This window comes from Oenanthe melanoleuca, chromosome 10 (genome assembly GCF_029582105.1).
Source record: "Oenanthe melanoleuca isolate GR-GAL-2019-014 chromosome 10, OMel1.0, whole genome shotgun sequence".
Classification (NCBI taxonomy): Eukaryota; Metazoa; Chordata; class Aves; order Passeriformes; family Muscicapidae; genus Oenanthe; species Oenanthe melanoleuca.
In genome coordinates this window covers 7233408-7247319 of record NC_079344.1, presented here as the reverse complement: position 1 = coordinate 7247319, position 13912 = coordinate 7233408, and the positions used below count along the sequence as shown (strand labels likewise).

Sequence of the window (13912 nt, the reverse complement as noted above, 5' to 3'; positions counted from 1 at the left end):
TTTTACCCTTCTTCCCTGGCTATCAGAAGAAAGTACCTGAAGGTGTTTTTGCAAGTGGCTTGCACAATAATTTCTGCTGGCCGAGGGGCCAGACCCACCCCTGTCCCAGGTGCCAGCCTGTCTGTGTCCTCTGCTGCTCCCCCTTTGCACCTGTGGAATGTCTGTGCAATTGTACAAGGAATCCAGGGAATTTGCAGACTGAGGACTAACCCTGAAAAAATATTTTACATGAAGGCAGGGAGACAGTCCCTTTTACTAGAAACTCAGACTGTTCAAGCCAACATGCAGCCATAACCTCAGAGACAAGTAAACTTGCAATCATCTTTATGTTCTGTTGTGATCTTTATTTTGTCTGTTTCTGAGCTATGTATCACCATGTTCCTGGAAATTTTCTTGCAGCCTTTTGGAAGAAAAGAATGGAAGATGTTCTCTCTGGCCTGGTGTTTCAAAGCTTTGTGCATTGCATGTCAGCTTTTGAGGCAGAATGTGCTGGGAGTTACATTTATGGCTGAATAGTCTTCCTGTATTTGTTGTGATATATATTGCAGGCTGCTCTTCAATGTGATTACTAGGAATTTTATCATCTGCTTTTTACCACAATTTTGCAATTCATAGAGGTTCATTTTGCCACACTTTATTACCAAGAAATTAAATTTCACTTAAGTTGCTGAAGAAATAATTAGAAAGTCCCCCTAAACAATTACAAAGCTTATACTAACAAAATAATCTTTGGGGTTTTTTTTTTGTATAGAATCTCAGTTCTCCATAGAAAGTACTAATTTTAGAGAAACATGCCTAAGAGTTCAGAAAACTTGCGGAAACACAACTTTAGGGAGCTGCATAGTCTCAGGATCTATCCTGAATGCAGTGGGAAATCTGAGAATAATTATAGTAGGGAAGAATTAGGACCATTCATTCTTTATAGATTCATTTGATTTGGGAAGAATCACAAGTGGATCATCTGTGCTCTGTTTCTGCAATGTGGCAGCATCAAATGAATTATTCCTGCACTGCTGTAGAGGAGTATATTATCTCTATTATCTAGACTCTGCAGCCCTATTTAGTACCATGAGCTGTTTTGTTCTTTTCTTTTCTCTCTCAAAATTAAAAGGACACTGTAATATTTAAAATACATTTTCTCCCTACACTACAAGCCTATCTATTTTTTTTCTGTCCTAATGAGAGGCTAGATCTTCATCCTCTAAGATATATCATTTGCTGTGTATTTATATCTAGAAATACACTTTGTTCCTCTCCTTAGATCTCAGAAGAGCATGTTTATCCTCAAAATTAGCATTGTAACAGTTTTGGAGGAATCACTGCAAAGAGAGCTGAATTAATTGCCAAACCCCAACTCTGCAAATCAGTGACAAAGCTGAAAATAGAACCTGGTTAATTTGACTCAAACAAAATAACCCTTCAAATTTTGCGGTTTGTGTAGTTTGGGGGAGTTCTGTTTTTTAAGCCTAAAATCTTTCCTTGTAAGTTTGTTTTTTTTTGTCCAAACCATTTTTGGTTCACCTGCTATGAATCTTGAAATATATTTCAGTGAGGCATTTACTATCAGGCTTTATATCAGCCAATAGCTTTCGAGTCAAGAATTATGACAAAATTCATTCTCAGTGCAAATCTCTTTGGTGGTGTGCACAGCTGTCAGTGAGCACCAGTGGGAACACCGTGTGCTGAGTGGGAGTGGAATGTGTAACAGGGACCTGCAGCCCCACTGGTGCTGGGTGTGCAGATTTGGGTGAGTTCCCTTACCGTGTACACTTCACAGCAGATACACAGCCCGTTGTTCTTCGTGAAGGTGTGGGTGATGTCTAGCAGAGCAGGCCTGACCATAGGAGCTCCTGTTAATGCTAGGCACTGGGGTCTGGTGGAGAAAAAAGAGGTTGTATATAACTGGCTGATGTATAGATTCAGGACAAACCATTCTACTGTTCATTGAAATCCTACCTGAAGTTTTTCACATGGTCTTCCACTGTCGTTAATGCCAGAGCACTGTCTAAGGCATTAACAAAGTAAAGAGCCTGTGTAGAGGAGCCCCAGTTTACTTCTGCATATAATAAAGAGAAATAATGCATATTAATCCACAGGCTTTTCCCTATGTTCTGTCACAAAAATCAGCAATGGTGTTCTCTATGAAAAGCAGACTATATTCTCTCATACTTTTTAAGAGATAGACCTATTGTTCTTTGTGCTTCATAATAGAATGAATTGGTTTTTCTTGTGTGATGCAGAAAACCCTATGCAAGTAAATAGTTTCATTCTTTATTTAAACATTGTAGGGAATGTTCTTCTTCTGCTTAAAAACTATTTTCTTACTTGTTTCATTAACTTTGTGTCCCTCTCCCATTTAGAAAATGGACAGCCCTGAGTCATGTATGTGGTGTGGAATTTCAGGAAGTGCAAATAAAAGCAGTAGGAAGGAACATTGCCGGTGGCAGTTTGCTCTGTTCCACTGTATAGGCCAAAAATTGCTCTCCAAACCCCGTTTTGGCATATACATCTTTTCTCATTATTGTGGAGCTGTTTGGTCAGTGGAGACATACAAGAAATGTCTTTCTACACTTTGAGATCTACATGAATGCAGATCAAGTTCTGTTATGCCAAGGTACAAAGCCAATATTAAGTGAAACTAAGTGGAGGTTTGTGTAAAGTTGCCTTTTCTCAGGAATATTAGTTTTTCCTGAACCCTCCATTTGCTGGTAAATTACTTCTGAACAAAAGTCACTCTCTTAGCAGGAGAGACAGAGAGCTTTGTGTACAGTAGCTGCAGTGAATTTAACCAAGCTTTAAGGTGCTACTTAGTATCAGGGACACTGGTAATATCCAAGGAAAGGGTAGAAATCCTGAAATGTTTTTGACAACTGGCTTGAGGTGGGTGTGCTTTCCTGCAGCTAATGATATATTTATAGGGAGAGAAGCACAGACCATCCCAGTGGGTGTGAGAGAGCACAGATAGGGAGGACAGACAACAGCTGCAGAAACAATTGCACAGTCTCAGACCAGGTGTTGCTGTCCCAAGCTAACTCCAATAAAAGTACATCTATTGCTGGGAACTGTGCCTCTTTTATTTGTTGGTTTTGTTTTATGTTTTCTGCTGCAAAGTAATTCAGGTGGTTAGCACAGAAATCTGGACCTGGGTTAGCTTTGTCCTGGTTATGAATAGCCAGACTGTCTGGTCTTAAACCAGGTTTTTGAGGACAGCTCCTGTGATTTGCTGAGTTACTAAGTAGTTTTTTCCAGCAGTAAAGTGGGCCCATCTGTCTTAATTTACAGGGGAATTGTAGGGAGGTGCTGGAGGATGATCAGTTCATAAGTAATTCAGCTTGCATTTTTACTTTATAATGGGCAGCAGATTTACATTTTGAGTGAGGACCGTGCATGAGTCAGCTAAGAGTGCTGCAAAATTCAGGTAAGATCTTGTGCGTGAGTGGAAAAAATTATGCGTAATACTCAAGTAAAAGCCCAAATGTCATAAAGATGTGGTGGGAATAAACCAGTCTGCTGAAAACTGAAACCACACTTGAACTGCTTGTTAAACAGGCAGTCACCAGACTATCAGCTTAATCTATATTATATAAAGTGCAGTTTAACAGGACGCTTCAGATTTCCCTTTAAATAAGGATAGCACAGAAGAATAATTTCTAATTCTGTTAGCAGAATCAATTATTTTAAAATCCAGTCTAGCAGCACAACATGTAATATACATGTAATAATAGTGGGGTTTGGCCTTACCTGGCTTCTTATATGTTACATAAATATATAGGAAGAGCTCAATGGCATAAGTGATGAGAGCTGCCCACCAGTTGATGACAAACATCACCCCGCAGCACAGCAGGGCTCCAAAAAGTGACACCCACATGTTATAATATCTGAATGCAGGTCTCCAACCTGTTTAAAGAGAATTCAGGAAATTGGAAGAGATAAAATATATTGATAAATGGAACCATGATTTTTGTGCATAAAATCCCATGTACAGTTTGTTTCAGGCTCTGTCAGAAGGGATGAGAGAGATTAGGCACTATATGTACAGAAATTTTCATGTGTTGGCTGATATAGGTTTCAATTTATAGAATACTAGGCCTTATAGGCCTTCTGCTACTCTCTTTCTTACTGCTTTGTTCAGCCTGGTTTTGAGTACTGTTCATATATATTTTTGCAAAATTAAAGTTTACTGGATCAGAATATTTCAGAAAATCAGAAGATTACCTGTAACTCCAGGTAACCTCCTGATTAATTTCCTGAAATTACCTGAAAACACTGCTGACTGTGTTCTTTTGATGCATATACACAGAACTTACAGTTGGTAGCTAAACTCTTGCTGAGAGGAGTGTTTATCCCAATATTGTATGTGCACCTGTCTTAAACTTGGAAATTGCCTGGTTCTTGAGGCAGAAAAATAAAATCATCTGCAAGTGACTTTAAAAAGATATTATTCCTGCTGCTCTTCAGCTGCACTACTGATTCTATCCCCTGCTACCAATTAAAATGATGAGGCAAGCACTGAGCCTTCATGGTTTGCAGGTCTCTGCCAGGTGTTCTACAGAGCAGACTTTGGAGAGGGGAAAAACACAGAAAATACAAGAGGCTAAGCAACCCTATCTTGGATTATCTTTATAATGAGGGAATGGGAAGGACCTGCTGGGAAGACATTTCCTGTCCTGCAGCCTTGCAATTATTATAATCTGTCATTGTGAATTGGCAGAAATTAACTGGAGGAAATGAGAAAAGAAAAATGGCTGCAGTTCTGCCTGAAATGTTAAGTAGTGGCAGAGTAGAGTCAGATGTACGCAGATGAAATCTGCAGAGGCAATTGTCACTCAGCTCCAAGGCGTATGGAGCAGATCTGCATTTGTTCAGCTGTGCAGGTAATTAGCAGAAGTGCTCATCTTTTCTGCCCCCTAAACAAATGGCACTGTGCAGATCCATAGGAAGGAAGTTGATGCAGGCATTTATGTCACTACTGCAGTTTCTTCACACTGGAAATCAAAAATGTATTCCTCGCTCCTTGGGTTGAATAATTAATTCATAGAAGCAGGAAATTGTCTTTCCTGTGTGCCAAACCCTTGTTGCTCAGCTGATTGACTTTATTCCTGAAGATGTCACCCCTTCATTCATGAGATGGTGGGAATCATTCTGCTGTGTCAACGCACAAGACTGACAGCCAGAATGTTCCTTTGCTGCAAATGTAGAGGGAGGATCTCAAGTTACCCCTGAACAGGACCTTGTAGTGCTTCACAGTTGTGCTTTACAATTGTACTTCTAGGCACTGCAGAGCTATGCTGTACTGTTTGATGGACCTGATCTTGCTCTACATGTTCCCCTCCAGGCAGCATCACTTGTAGCATTGTTGCTGTGCTTAGGAATCTCCCTCCTACATTTTTCTGTAGGTTTGGAGAAGGGAGTGATGACTCCCCACTCTCCCTTGCTTGCTTCATTGTCCAGAGTTGGCATAAGCTTTTACCCACACACTTACTTTCTAATAGTGAGGGGGGAAAAATACCTCTCTGAGGAGAATTGTTTTTTCTCCAGTGGGATGCATCAAAGCCTTTCTCATCCTGTACAGTTGTAGGCATTGTAAGGACTAGAGCCCTTATTTTTATCCTTTTTGATAAATAAAATGCCATCATATTCAATAGGACATCAGATTACATAACTTAGATACTTTACACATACTGCAGTTATCTGTGGCATACAGTCTAAAGCTTCCAGAGATCAGATTATAAAGCCCATATTTAAATCACTGTTGAATGCAGACTCACCTGGAGATTTTGCATATGAGGCATGAAAGCAGGAGAAATTAATCAAAGCGTATGAAGCCAGGAAGAAATTGGAGATGATGGGAGCAATGGTATTCAGCTCAGCTGCAAGACACATACACAAGTCAGACAGAGGCACCAGTTTCCGGGACTGGTGGCTAGCTGTTTCCTAATGATGCATTAAATCTGAACATTGTCTGCATTTATCATCCTGGAAGAGCTTGGGTATTTTCCTGTGTTACTAATTTAAGACCATCTTGATCTACATTCATTCATATGAATTATGTCTGCTAATCCTCATTTTAATAACATTAGGTGCTATGCAGTGTTATACTTGATACTGTGATTCAGCATACTGTCTCTTAATGATGTAGATCTGATGTAAAGTTTAGAATTAAAATACATAATTGACAGGATAGGTACATTTAAAAAAATATTTGGTTACAACTTAGATATCCTATTTACTTAGTATAAGACAGTTTGAATTTCAAATCTTGGAAAAACTGATTTAACGGTCTCTACACCCCTGAATGTGGTAGCTGAGATTTTCTTTCAACAGTGCTGGTAAACTGGGATTTGCTTTGGAGCTGACTGTGGGAAAGGCTTGGGCAGAATAAGCTTCCTAATTACCTCAAAATTACCTCAGAGCTATATGCAGTATATACTGGAAAACCATTTTCAAAGATTGTGACTTTGCCTTATCTGATAGAGTTCTAAGCACTGCCCTCTTCCAGCAGAGTGAACAGGAATTGCAGCTACTCCACATCTTGGAAAATGAGGCTGTGGTGGTGGTGGTAAGTCACTGGAATCCCTGCTGGTTTCTTTTTGTTACCAGGACTTGGAATATGCTTATGTCAGAGCAAATTTGGAAATTTTTCAGACCACAGCTACTAATTGTATTACAGTGTCAATTTGTATAATTTCAGAACATGACACTATAGCAGCACTGTAACATTATACAAACCAATCAAAATGAACGCCATGGCGATCACGAAAGTGAGGACATATCCCCTGATAGGCTCATTGTTTTTTCCATATCCTTTGGCAAAGAATTCTAGCCCTTTGTAGACGTTGTCCTTGCAAAGAGCCTGGTAAGAAAATCAGCACATAATTCTATTAAGCAGTACTTTCTTGCACCAGAAGTCACTGTCTGTGAGTGGCAGTTCGCTAGGCTTTTGCTAAACAAAAGTTAAATCTTAGTGCTTCAAGTACATCAAGCACAACTGCTGTGGCATGTGAGCATTTAAATAAGGTGATAAGACAATGTACTACTATGTTATTATATTGTGGGAAATAGAATCACAGGCATGTAATGCTTATTCAGTGCTTTAAAATCAAGAAGTAATTAAATAGCTAAATAGAGTCTAAACTGGGAGAAGTTGAAGCATAAATCAGTGGCTTGATGTAATTTGTACAGCTTATCTCTCCTATGCTCTCTGCTCCCAGTCTGTACACATTGCTGCTGCCCAGACAGCTTCTGGACAGCCTGTTAAGAGCACATCTGACAGCACCTGAATCTTATGGACCTGAGGGCTCCCTGCTGCTCCTGTGCTTGCAGGGTGGCTTTTGTAAGAAGATAGAAGTGGTCTTGAAAGTACGAGTATCCCCTGCTCCTGCTGCAAAGCTGAGTTCTGACCAAAGGAACATTATTGCCCTTGTATGATGATAAGACCTGTCTTTTTCTGCTGAAAAACATTCTACATATTGTTTTCCCTGCCTCTTCCTGCCACATGTGTCAGTGTTGCTTAAATATACATTACATTTGGCACACAAAGCTCAGCTTTGTCTTTGAAGTATAAGGAAATGTATAGTTTAATTTTACCTGGAAAACTTTGGGTGCGCTGACGAGAGATGCCAGAGCTGATGACAGAGTAGCTGAGAAGATGCCAGCTGTGATGAGAGGACCAAAGCCAGACACCATGCTCATCACCTTTAGGAAAAAAATGAAGGTAAAAAGAATAGGCTTGCATTTGGATGCACTTTTTAATGACAAACCCATTTAAGTGCTCTATGTATTTCTGCTTTTCATGGTTCTAAATTTAATCTGCTACAAACTGTACTATTATTTCTAGTTTAGTTAAAAGCAGTGGAGGCAAAGCCAAATTCTTATTCAAATATGCAGCTGTCTGCTGGGGCAGATGAGTACTCTGTGAGATTTCCTCACTGCTTTTACTAACAAATTGCTATAAGTAACAGCCTCTACTTGATGAGTAAATAGTCAGTTTGTAGCAGACAAGAAAATGGAAATGGCAGGAAAATGCACCAATGTATGAAATGTGGTTGGAGGCACTTTATTTTGTTTGGGTTTTTTTTTTTCCCCTTGATTATTTAATATGACTGAAAATGAGAGAAACTGCCTGATGGTGCTGACATAGGTGCAGTGCTGCAAACAGTAATGATGGTCACTGTCAGGCCTCCCTCAGCCCTCTCAGGAGCACTGGACTGGCCTCTGTGACTACTGAAGTAAAAGGGTTCTTGAGAAGCACCAGACAAGGAAACTAAAAGATGGATGGATGTGATTGGTGGTGTGTGGGCAGTACTTCAGGAAAGAAATCAGTGAATACTGAAGATTTGTCAGATGCAGTCATACTGATTTTCTGACTCTGGCAGGGGGCAAATGCAAGAAGTGAAAGTACTGGCTATAGGGAGGTCACTGATTTTAAGGGGTGCCCTGAGTGTGGGCAGCTGAACTGAGGTGGGAGTAAGGATGGTAAATGATCAAGGAAGGGAAAGTAGTCTATGAAAGGGACAGCATATCCCTTTCAAGGTGGTTGCCCAGCCCTGTCATTTAGCAGAGCCAGCTGGGAAAAAAGTGAGTGGCTTTAAAAGCTACACATGACTCGTTGAAAAGCATGTGCAGGTGGTGAATTCCTCTCATTGGCCATGAAGCACAGGGGCTGAATAGAGTTCTGGGACCTGTGGTTGTCAGGCTGCAGGACTGCTTTACTTTGATGCTTAGCCTAAGCTTTATTTTGAAGAATAAAAATGGCAGTCAGTCTCTCTCTGGCCTAGGAGAAAGACTCCATTACTTCTCACTTGATTTTTCACTCTACTATTTTTGGATACTTTTTAAAAGAAGTCAGAACTCAGTTTTTTTGTACTGTGACACAACCCTTTAACTGTGACCACAGCACCCCTGAGGTAAAATCACATCCATGTGTCAAGAGCAGTGAGGTGACTTCCTCATCTAACAGGAGTTCCTGAGGTCTCTGTTAAGTCTGGGCTTTCAGTTTGAAGATGTTACAATATACACTGCTGCATGGTACTTGTTAAAAGAGGAGATAAAGGCCTTACCAGAGTGTTAGGAAGGCTAGAGATGGGCAGAGTGAGGGTAAACATGCAATGCAGGGGATTTTTGCCTTTCATTACTCCTATAGTTTATTTTTTTAAATAAAACTGGTTGTCCTGTTGTAGTTGTCTGCAAATAATGGTTTTGCATGTTTGTACTTATATATTAATGTATTGCTTATTATGCTAATATATGCTTATATGCTAATACATATTATCTCATTAAAACCTGAAAATTATTCATCAGCCCATAATCACATGGCTGACTTGCACATCTGGAAAAATCATAGCCTAGGCCACAGGCAGATGATCCATTGCAGCTCATTCCAGGTACAATTGTATCATTGACGTTCCCAGTAGCATCTCGTACAACACAGGAGGCTGTGGAAACAATAATGTATTTTTATTTTGCTTCCTTGTGACATTGAAAGAATGTTCTTGCCACACTTGGACTCCTAAACTGCACACTTTTTGTACAGCTGCTGCCTTAGACTCATCCCAAAGAGCAACATTTTGTGTTGGGCAGGGATTACTTCCTTGTACTGAGTTTCTCATGGTGTCTCTAAGAAAATATTTACTTCTGTTACTTTTAAAATAATCAGCCACTTAACTAATAAGGATTAGCATATTTCTAAGATAAGAGACCTAGAGAGAAATAAACAATAAATTGACTAACTTAGAAGTCTCTTGTCTTCGTGTTACCAGTTTTAAAAGTGCCAGTATTCAGAGCAAACAGGTCAGAGAGGCTTTTAGGTCTAGGCATACCCTTTTTTTATGTATAACAAGGGCAAAAAATTACTTTAGAGACCAAGATCCTCAGCTATTCAGATTTGTCATAGCCCTATTAATACCAATATGATGAGAAAAACTTTGAACAGAAGATATTACCTGTATTTTGTGTTTATTTTTTTTTCTTATGTCCTAGAGTGACTTTAGGGTGCTCGTATCCCCAACTGTCTGTTCTGTTTATACTGGATATTGGGTTCTACACCTTTAAGACTAGTTCTGAGAGCTTTTTAGTTAGTTTATTTTTTAACTAGCTGAGGCAGAGAAGTTCCCTGACTGTGGTTTATGTTTTTCTTGGAACTGATCAGCCCTGTTCTGGACTGAAAACCCAGAAAATACCTGGAGCTCACACCTGTGGCCCACCAGGGCTGGGATGTGGCATTTTCCAGCAGGAGGGGCTGATGGAGACCAAGTGAGCCAAACTAATGCCCATGACAAGGACTTTCTGAATTTGCCATCTCTTCAGAACAGCAAGAGGTTTTATTGCTTAATATTATTATTTTTTTATGTTTGTGAATACTTTACTTGATAAATAAACAGGTTTTTTTCCATTTTTCTCCAAAGAAATCTTTTTCCTGAGGGAGGGGCTGCTTAAATCTGCTTTCTAGAGAGACCCCTTTGGAAATTTCCTCCCAAATTTGCCCTAAACCAGGATACCACCAGAACCACCAGAAGTGAGAAGAAACATATGAAGTGTTGATCTCAATGTCCTTAGTGGCCAAAATGCAAGTTTATATGATGTCTTCAAATTTGTCAAAAACATTAAGAGTCCCAAAATAGCCTTTGGCTATTTAGGAAAATAACATGCAAACATGGAGGGGAGGAAAAAAAAAGAAAGTATTACTCTTAAAAATGCACAGCTCTGAAGCTGAAATACAGCTACTGCTTCTGAGAGCAGAGCAGTGTTCTCAAATAAAAAACAACAATTTATAATATAAAGGGAATTTATTTAAAAAAAGTGAAGAATGACTACTTCAATTTTAATTGCAGCAGAAAATTTGATCCAAATAATGCAATGACCTGAGCTGAGGCTGGAGTCAAGTATTCTGCCTCATGCATAAAGTCCAAGAACCACGGAAGTTAAGAATTCAGAGTCATCTCCCAGAAAAGGGGGTTCTCTGCAGGGCTTTCTTTTGGTATTGAGGTATTTGGTCATGAGAGCTTACAACCGTCTTTCTTATAATATTATTAAATACAAATGGAAAATTATTTATTGTGTGCTTGTAATGAGAATTTAACTGCATAATTCTCCAACAGAGTTCATGGCCGCCTTTTCATTCATGACTATTTTGTTACCTCACATTTCACTACTGTAGAACATGTAGTTGTTTAGTCCCTTTGAGACAGGCAACTGATTTCTGTCTTCAACATATAATGTATAAGATGTGTGCTACCCTGTTCCTGTGATTCTCATGAGTGTTCAGTAAGAAAACAAGCAGAAGCCATGCAAAATTTCAATGTGAACCAGGAACAAAAGATGGCAGATTGATCAGAGGTTCTTTTGATCTGTATTATGCTTATGGATACTATGCTGCTGGTCTTTGTCACTGAATCTTTTCCAAAAATAACCATACAAGTTACCTGAAGGTCCAGCTGCCAGACAGGGACTTTTGTTTCTACTGATTGCTGCTTTTTTTAAACCACTGTTTTGACATACAGTAAAATCAAAACTACTGTCTCTCTACATAATACATCCATGGCATGAAAAAGCAGTGAGGGTAATCATTCATTTGCATGCCAAGCTTTCAGACTTAACTGTACAAGTGAGGACATGCAGCAGAGGTTCTGTACTTACCTGCACAAATTGCAACAGCAATGTAAGCAATTGTGGTGATCACAATGGCCAGCATTGTTCCCTGGGGTATGGCACTTTGGGGGTCCTTAAACAAAGCAGTGACACGAGAAACACTGTGAGTTTGTGTGCTGCAGCCTGATTGCATTTGCATGTTGGGAGTTCTGCCACACTGTGGTATGAAGATACCCTAGAGAGCAAATTTTTATCACTCTGACCTGCGCCAGCATTTCTGGTCCCAGCATGCAGACACAGCAGTGCTCCTGTGGTGCAGCACTCCTACCCTGCACATAGTGAAGGATATTCTACAGGAGCAGAGTTCACATTTTTAGCAACAGAAGGGTCCTGAGGTCTGCATTTCAGGAACTCCAAACTCTCTTTACATTGCAATTGGCTTTATTTTAATGTTTAATGATGTAGTTGGTAAATAGTTACTGAACCATCAGACTCTTGTGGATGACAAGATGGGACCGTTTTTGGTTAATTGGTATGATAGATGTAGTCACCCTGTACAGAATACAGTACTTCTGTGCTTTGCAACCAGTAATTGTTAGTTGGGTCTTCAAAACAGCTACTTTCTTTCACTGTATTGACTTAATTTAGATAATTTAAGGAGGCTGAGTTATAATGCTTGCAGACTGGCTCACAACAGTATCAGCTTTGATAATGCAACTGTGATTAAGAGTCCAAAGATTTGCACTGAACATTTTAAAGGGATTTTTAATTCTAGATAACCTTACAATTTAGGGTGTGTTTGTTTATGCTAGGAAGAATTTTTAATGAATTTTCTTCTTAACTTGGTTTAGCATGGTTTTTTAAATCAAAGATTTGTTGAATGCATTTTAAGTCAGACTTTTTATAACTATGCTTGTTGCAAAGTAAAAAAACAAAATACAGATTTGGAGTTTATTGTGAAATATGCATGAATTGCTTAACTGGGTTAGTAATTAATATAATTTTTAAGTGAGGTAAGGATTTATTGAGCTGGAAAATAATTGTGGTGTCACTTCTGCTGCATAAGAACCTTTGCACTCAGACCATGGTAACATTATGCAGTTCTGATGTGCATATTTTAGGTCACTGTTTTTGTAAAATCTTGTGATTATTTTAAACTCTGTAACATTACACCTTAAGGTTAAATCTTCTTACAACTTAACAACTTTTATATATTGTGTTTTTAAAATTTAAACCCATTTACTATGCTGTTAGCACTTTAGGGGCTAAATCCCCCTGAAGTCAGTAGGAAGTCACTAGGAAGCTGTTCCTGTAAGTAGGCTCTGGAGTAGGACACAACTTCAGTGTGTAGTGCCTGCAGGTACATGGAGGTGTTTGCAACAAATTCTAAAGAAAGTTCGACTGGTAAATTTTACACTTTTTAAACACTCCTTAGCTTGTCTTTTAGATTCTGGAGAGGCTGGTTAATTTAATTAGACTTGTCTAATGAATCTAAACATGCTCAGTGGGAAATTGACTGCCTAGAAGACTTGGGTACAGAAGTCCACTTATTGTGAGACTAAAACAACTGCAGAGATCCAATGGGAGAGCTGCTTCCCTAGGTCTGCTCAGATTGTTTCAAACAGCTGATGAAAGAAGTGCTGCTGCTTTGGGAGTCTGCCATGCAGACAGAGCACCATATATGGCAAAAGAATTATTTTTGTTTGATAAAAGGATGGAGATTGTGTGAGGCTGGTGCAGTCTCACTGGGCAAAAGTACAATGGGTTTTGTTTTTTTAATTAAAAATGGAATCTCATTGATGCTATCAGTGGCTCAGCTTCTATGTATTTTCTCTGTGCTTGGCTTGAAAAGCAATCCTCTGAAAACAAAGGAGCTGAGGCATGCAGCTCAGGGTGAGGCAGGGAAAGAGAATTGGCTCTCAGGGGTGGTGGGATCTGGTGAACTTGTGACTGCTGTGCCAGTACAGAAATAGCAGACCTTTGGTTAAATCCTCTAAGGTCTGCAAGACAATGGATTTATAGGATAAGGCCAAATAACTTAATTCACCATGCTGGGGTTATCAAGCTGTGAGCCATGTCTTGTTGGTGACTTTATTTTGGTGGTTTTATGTGTTTTCATCATGAAAACTAGAGGGCACTCAAAACAATTCCTGTCTCTAATTTACCTGTATGTTTAGATACTGGAAATTCCATCTCCTATAGCTGCTAAACTGCAAGAGGAGAATGGGGAACTGTTCTGCCACAGGAGGACAGCTGGCCACTCTTGGACCTCCCTTTTCTCGTCAGATTCTTTTTTTCACAGCTGCAAGCCTGCAACTATTCCTTT

General features: G+C 39.4%; 1 protein-coding gene across 4 annotated transcripts in view; it reads right to left on the bottom strand.

The window, feature by feature from the left end:
• The window catches only part of SLC12A1 (solute carrier family 12 member 1), a 44670-nt gene that overhangs the window by 14597 nt on the left and 16161 nt on the right, over nt 1–13912 (bottom strand). For all 4 annotated transcript variants that reach the window (XM_056499989.1, XM_056499991.1, XM_056499992.1 and 1 more), the window contains 8 exons: nt 11635–11719; nt 9283–9434; nt 7588–7695; nt 6730–6853; nt 5769–5870; nt 3742–3897; nt 1957–2056; nt 1762–1873 (listed from right to left, as the gene is read on the bottom strand). In XM_056499989.1, coding sequence (XP_056355964.1) covers nt 1762–1873; nt 1957–2056; nt 3742–3897; nt 5769–5870; nt 6730–6853; nt 7588–7695; nt 9283–9434; nt 11635–11719 — 939 coding nt within the window. The remainder of the gene's footprint in view (nt 1–1761; nt 1874–1956; nt 2057–3741; nt 3898–5768; nt 5871–6729; nt 6854–7587; nt 7696–9282; nt 9435–11634; nt 11720–13912) is intronic.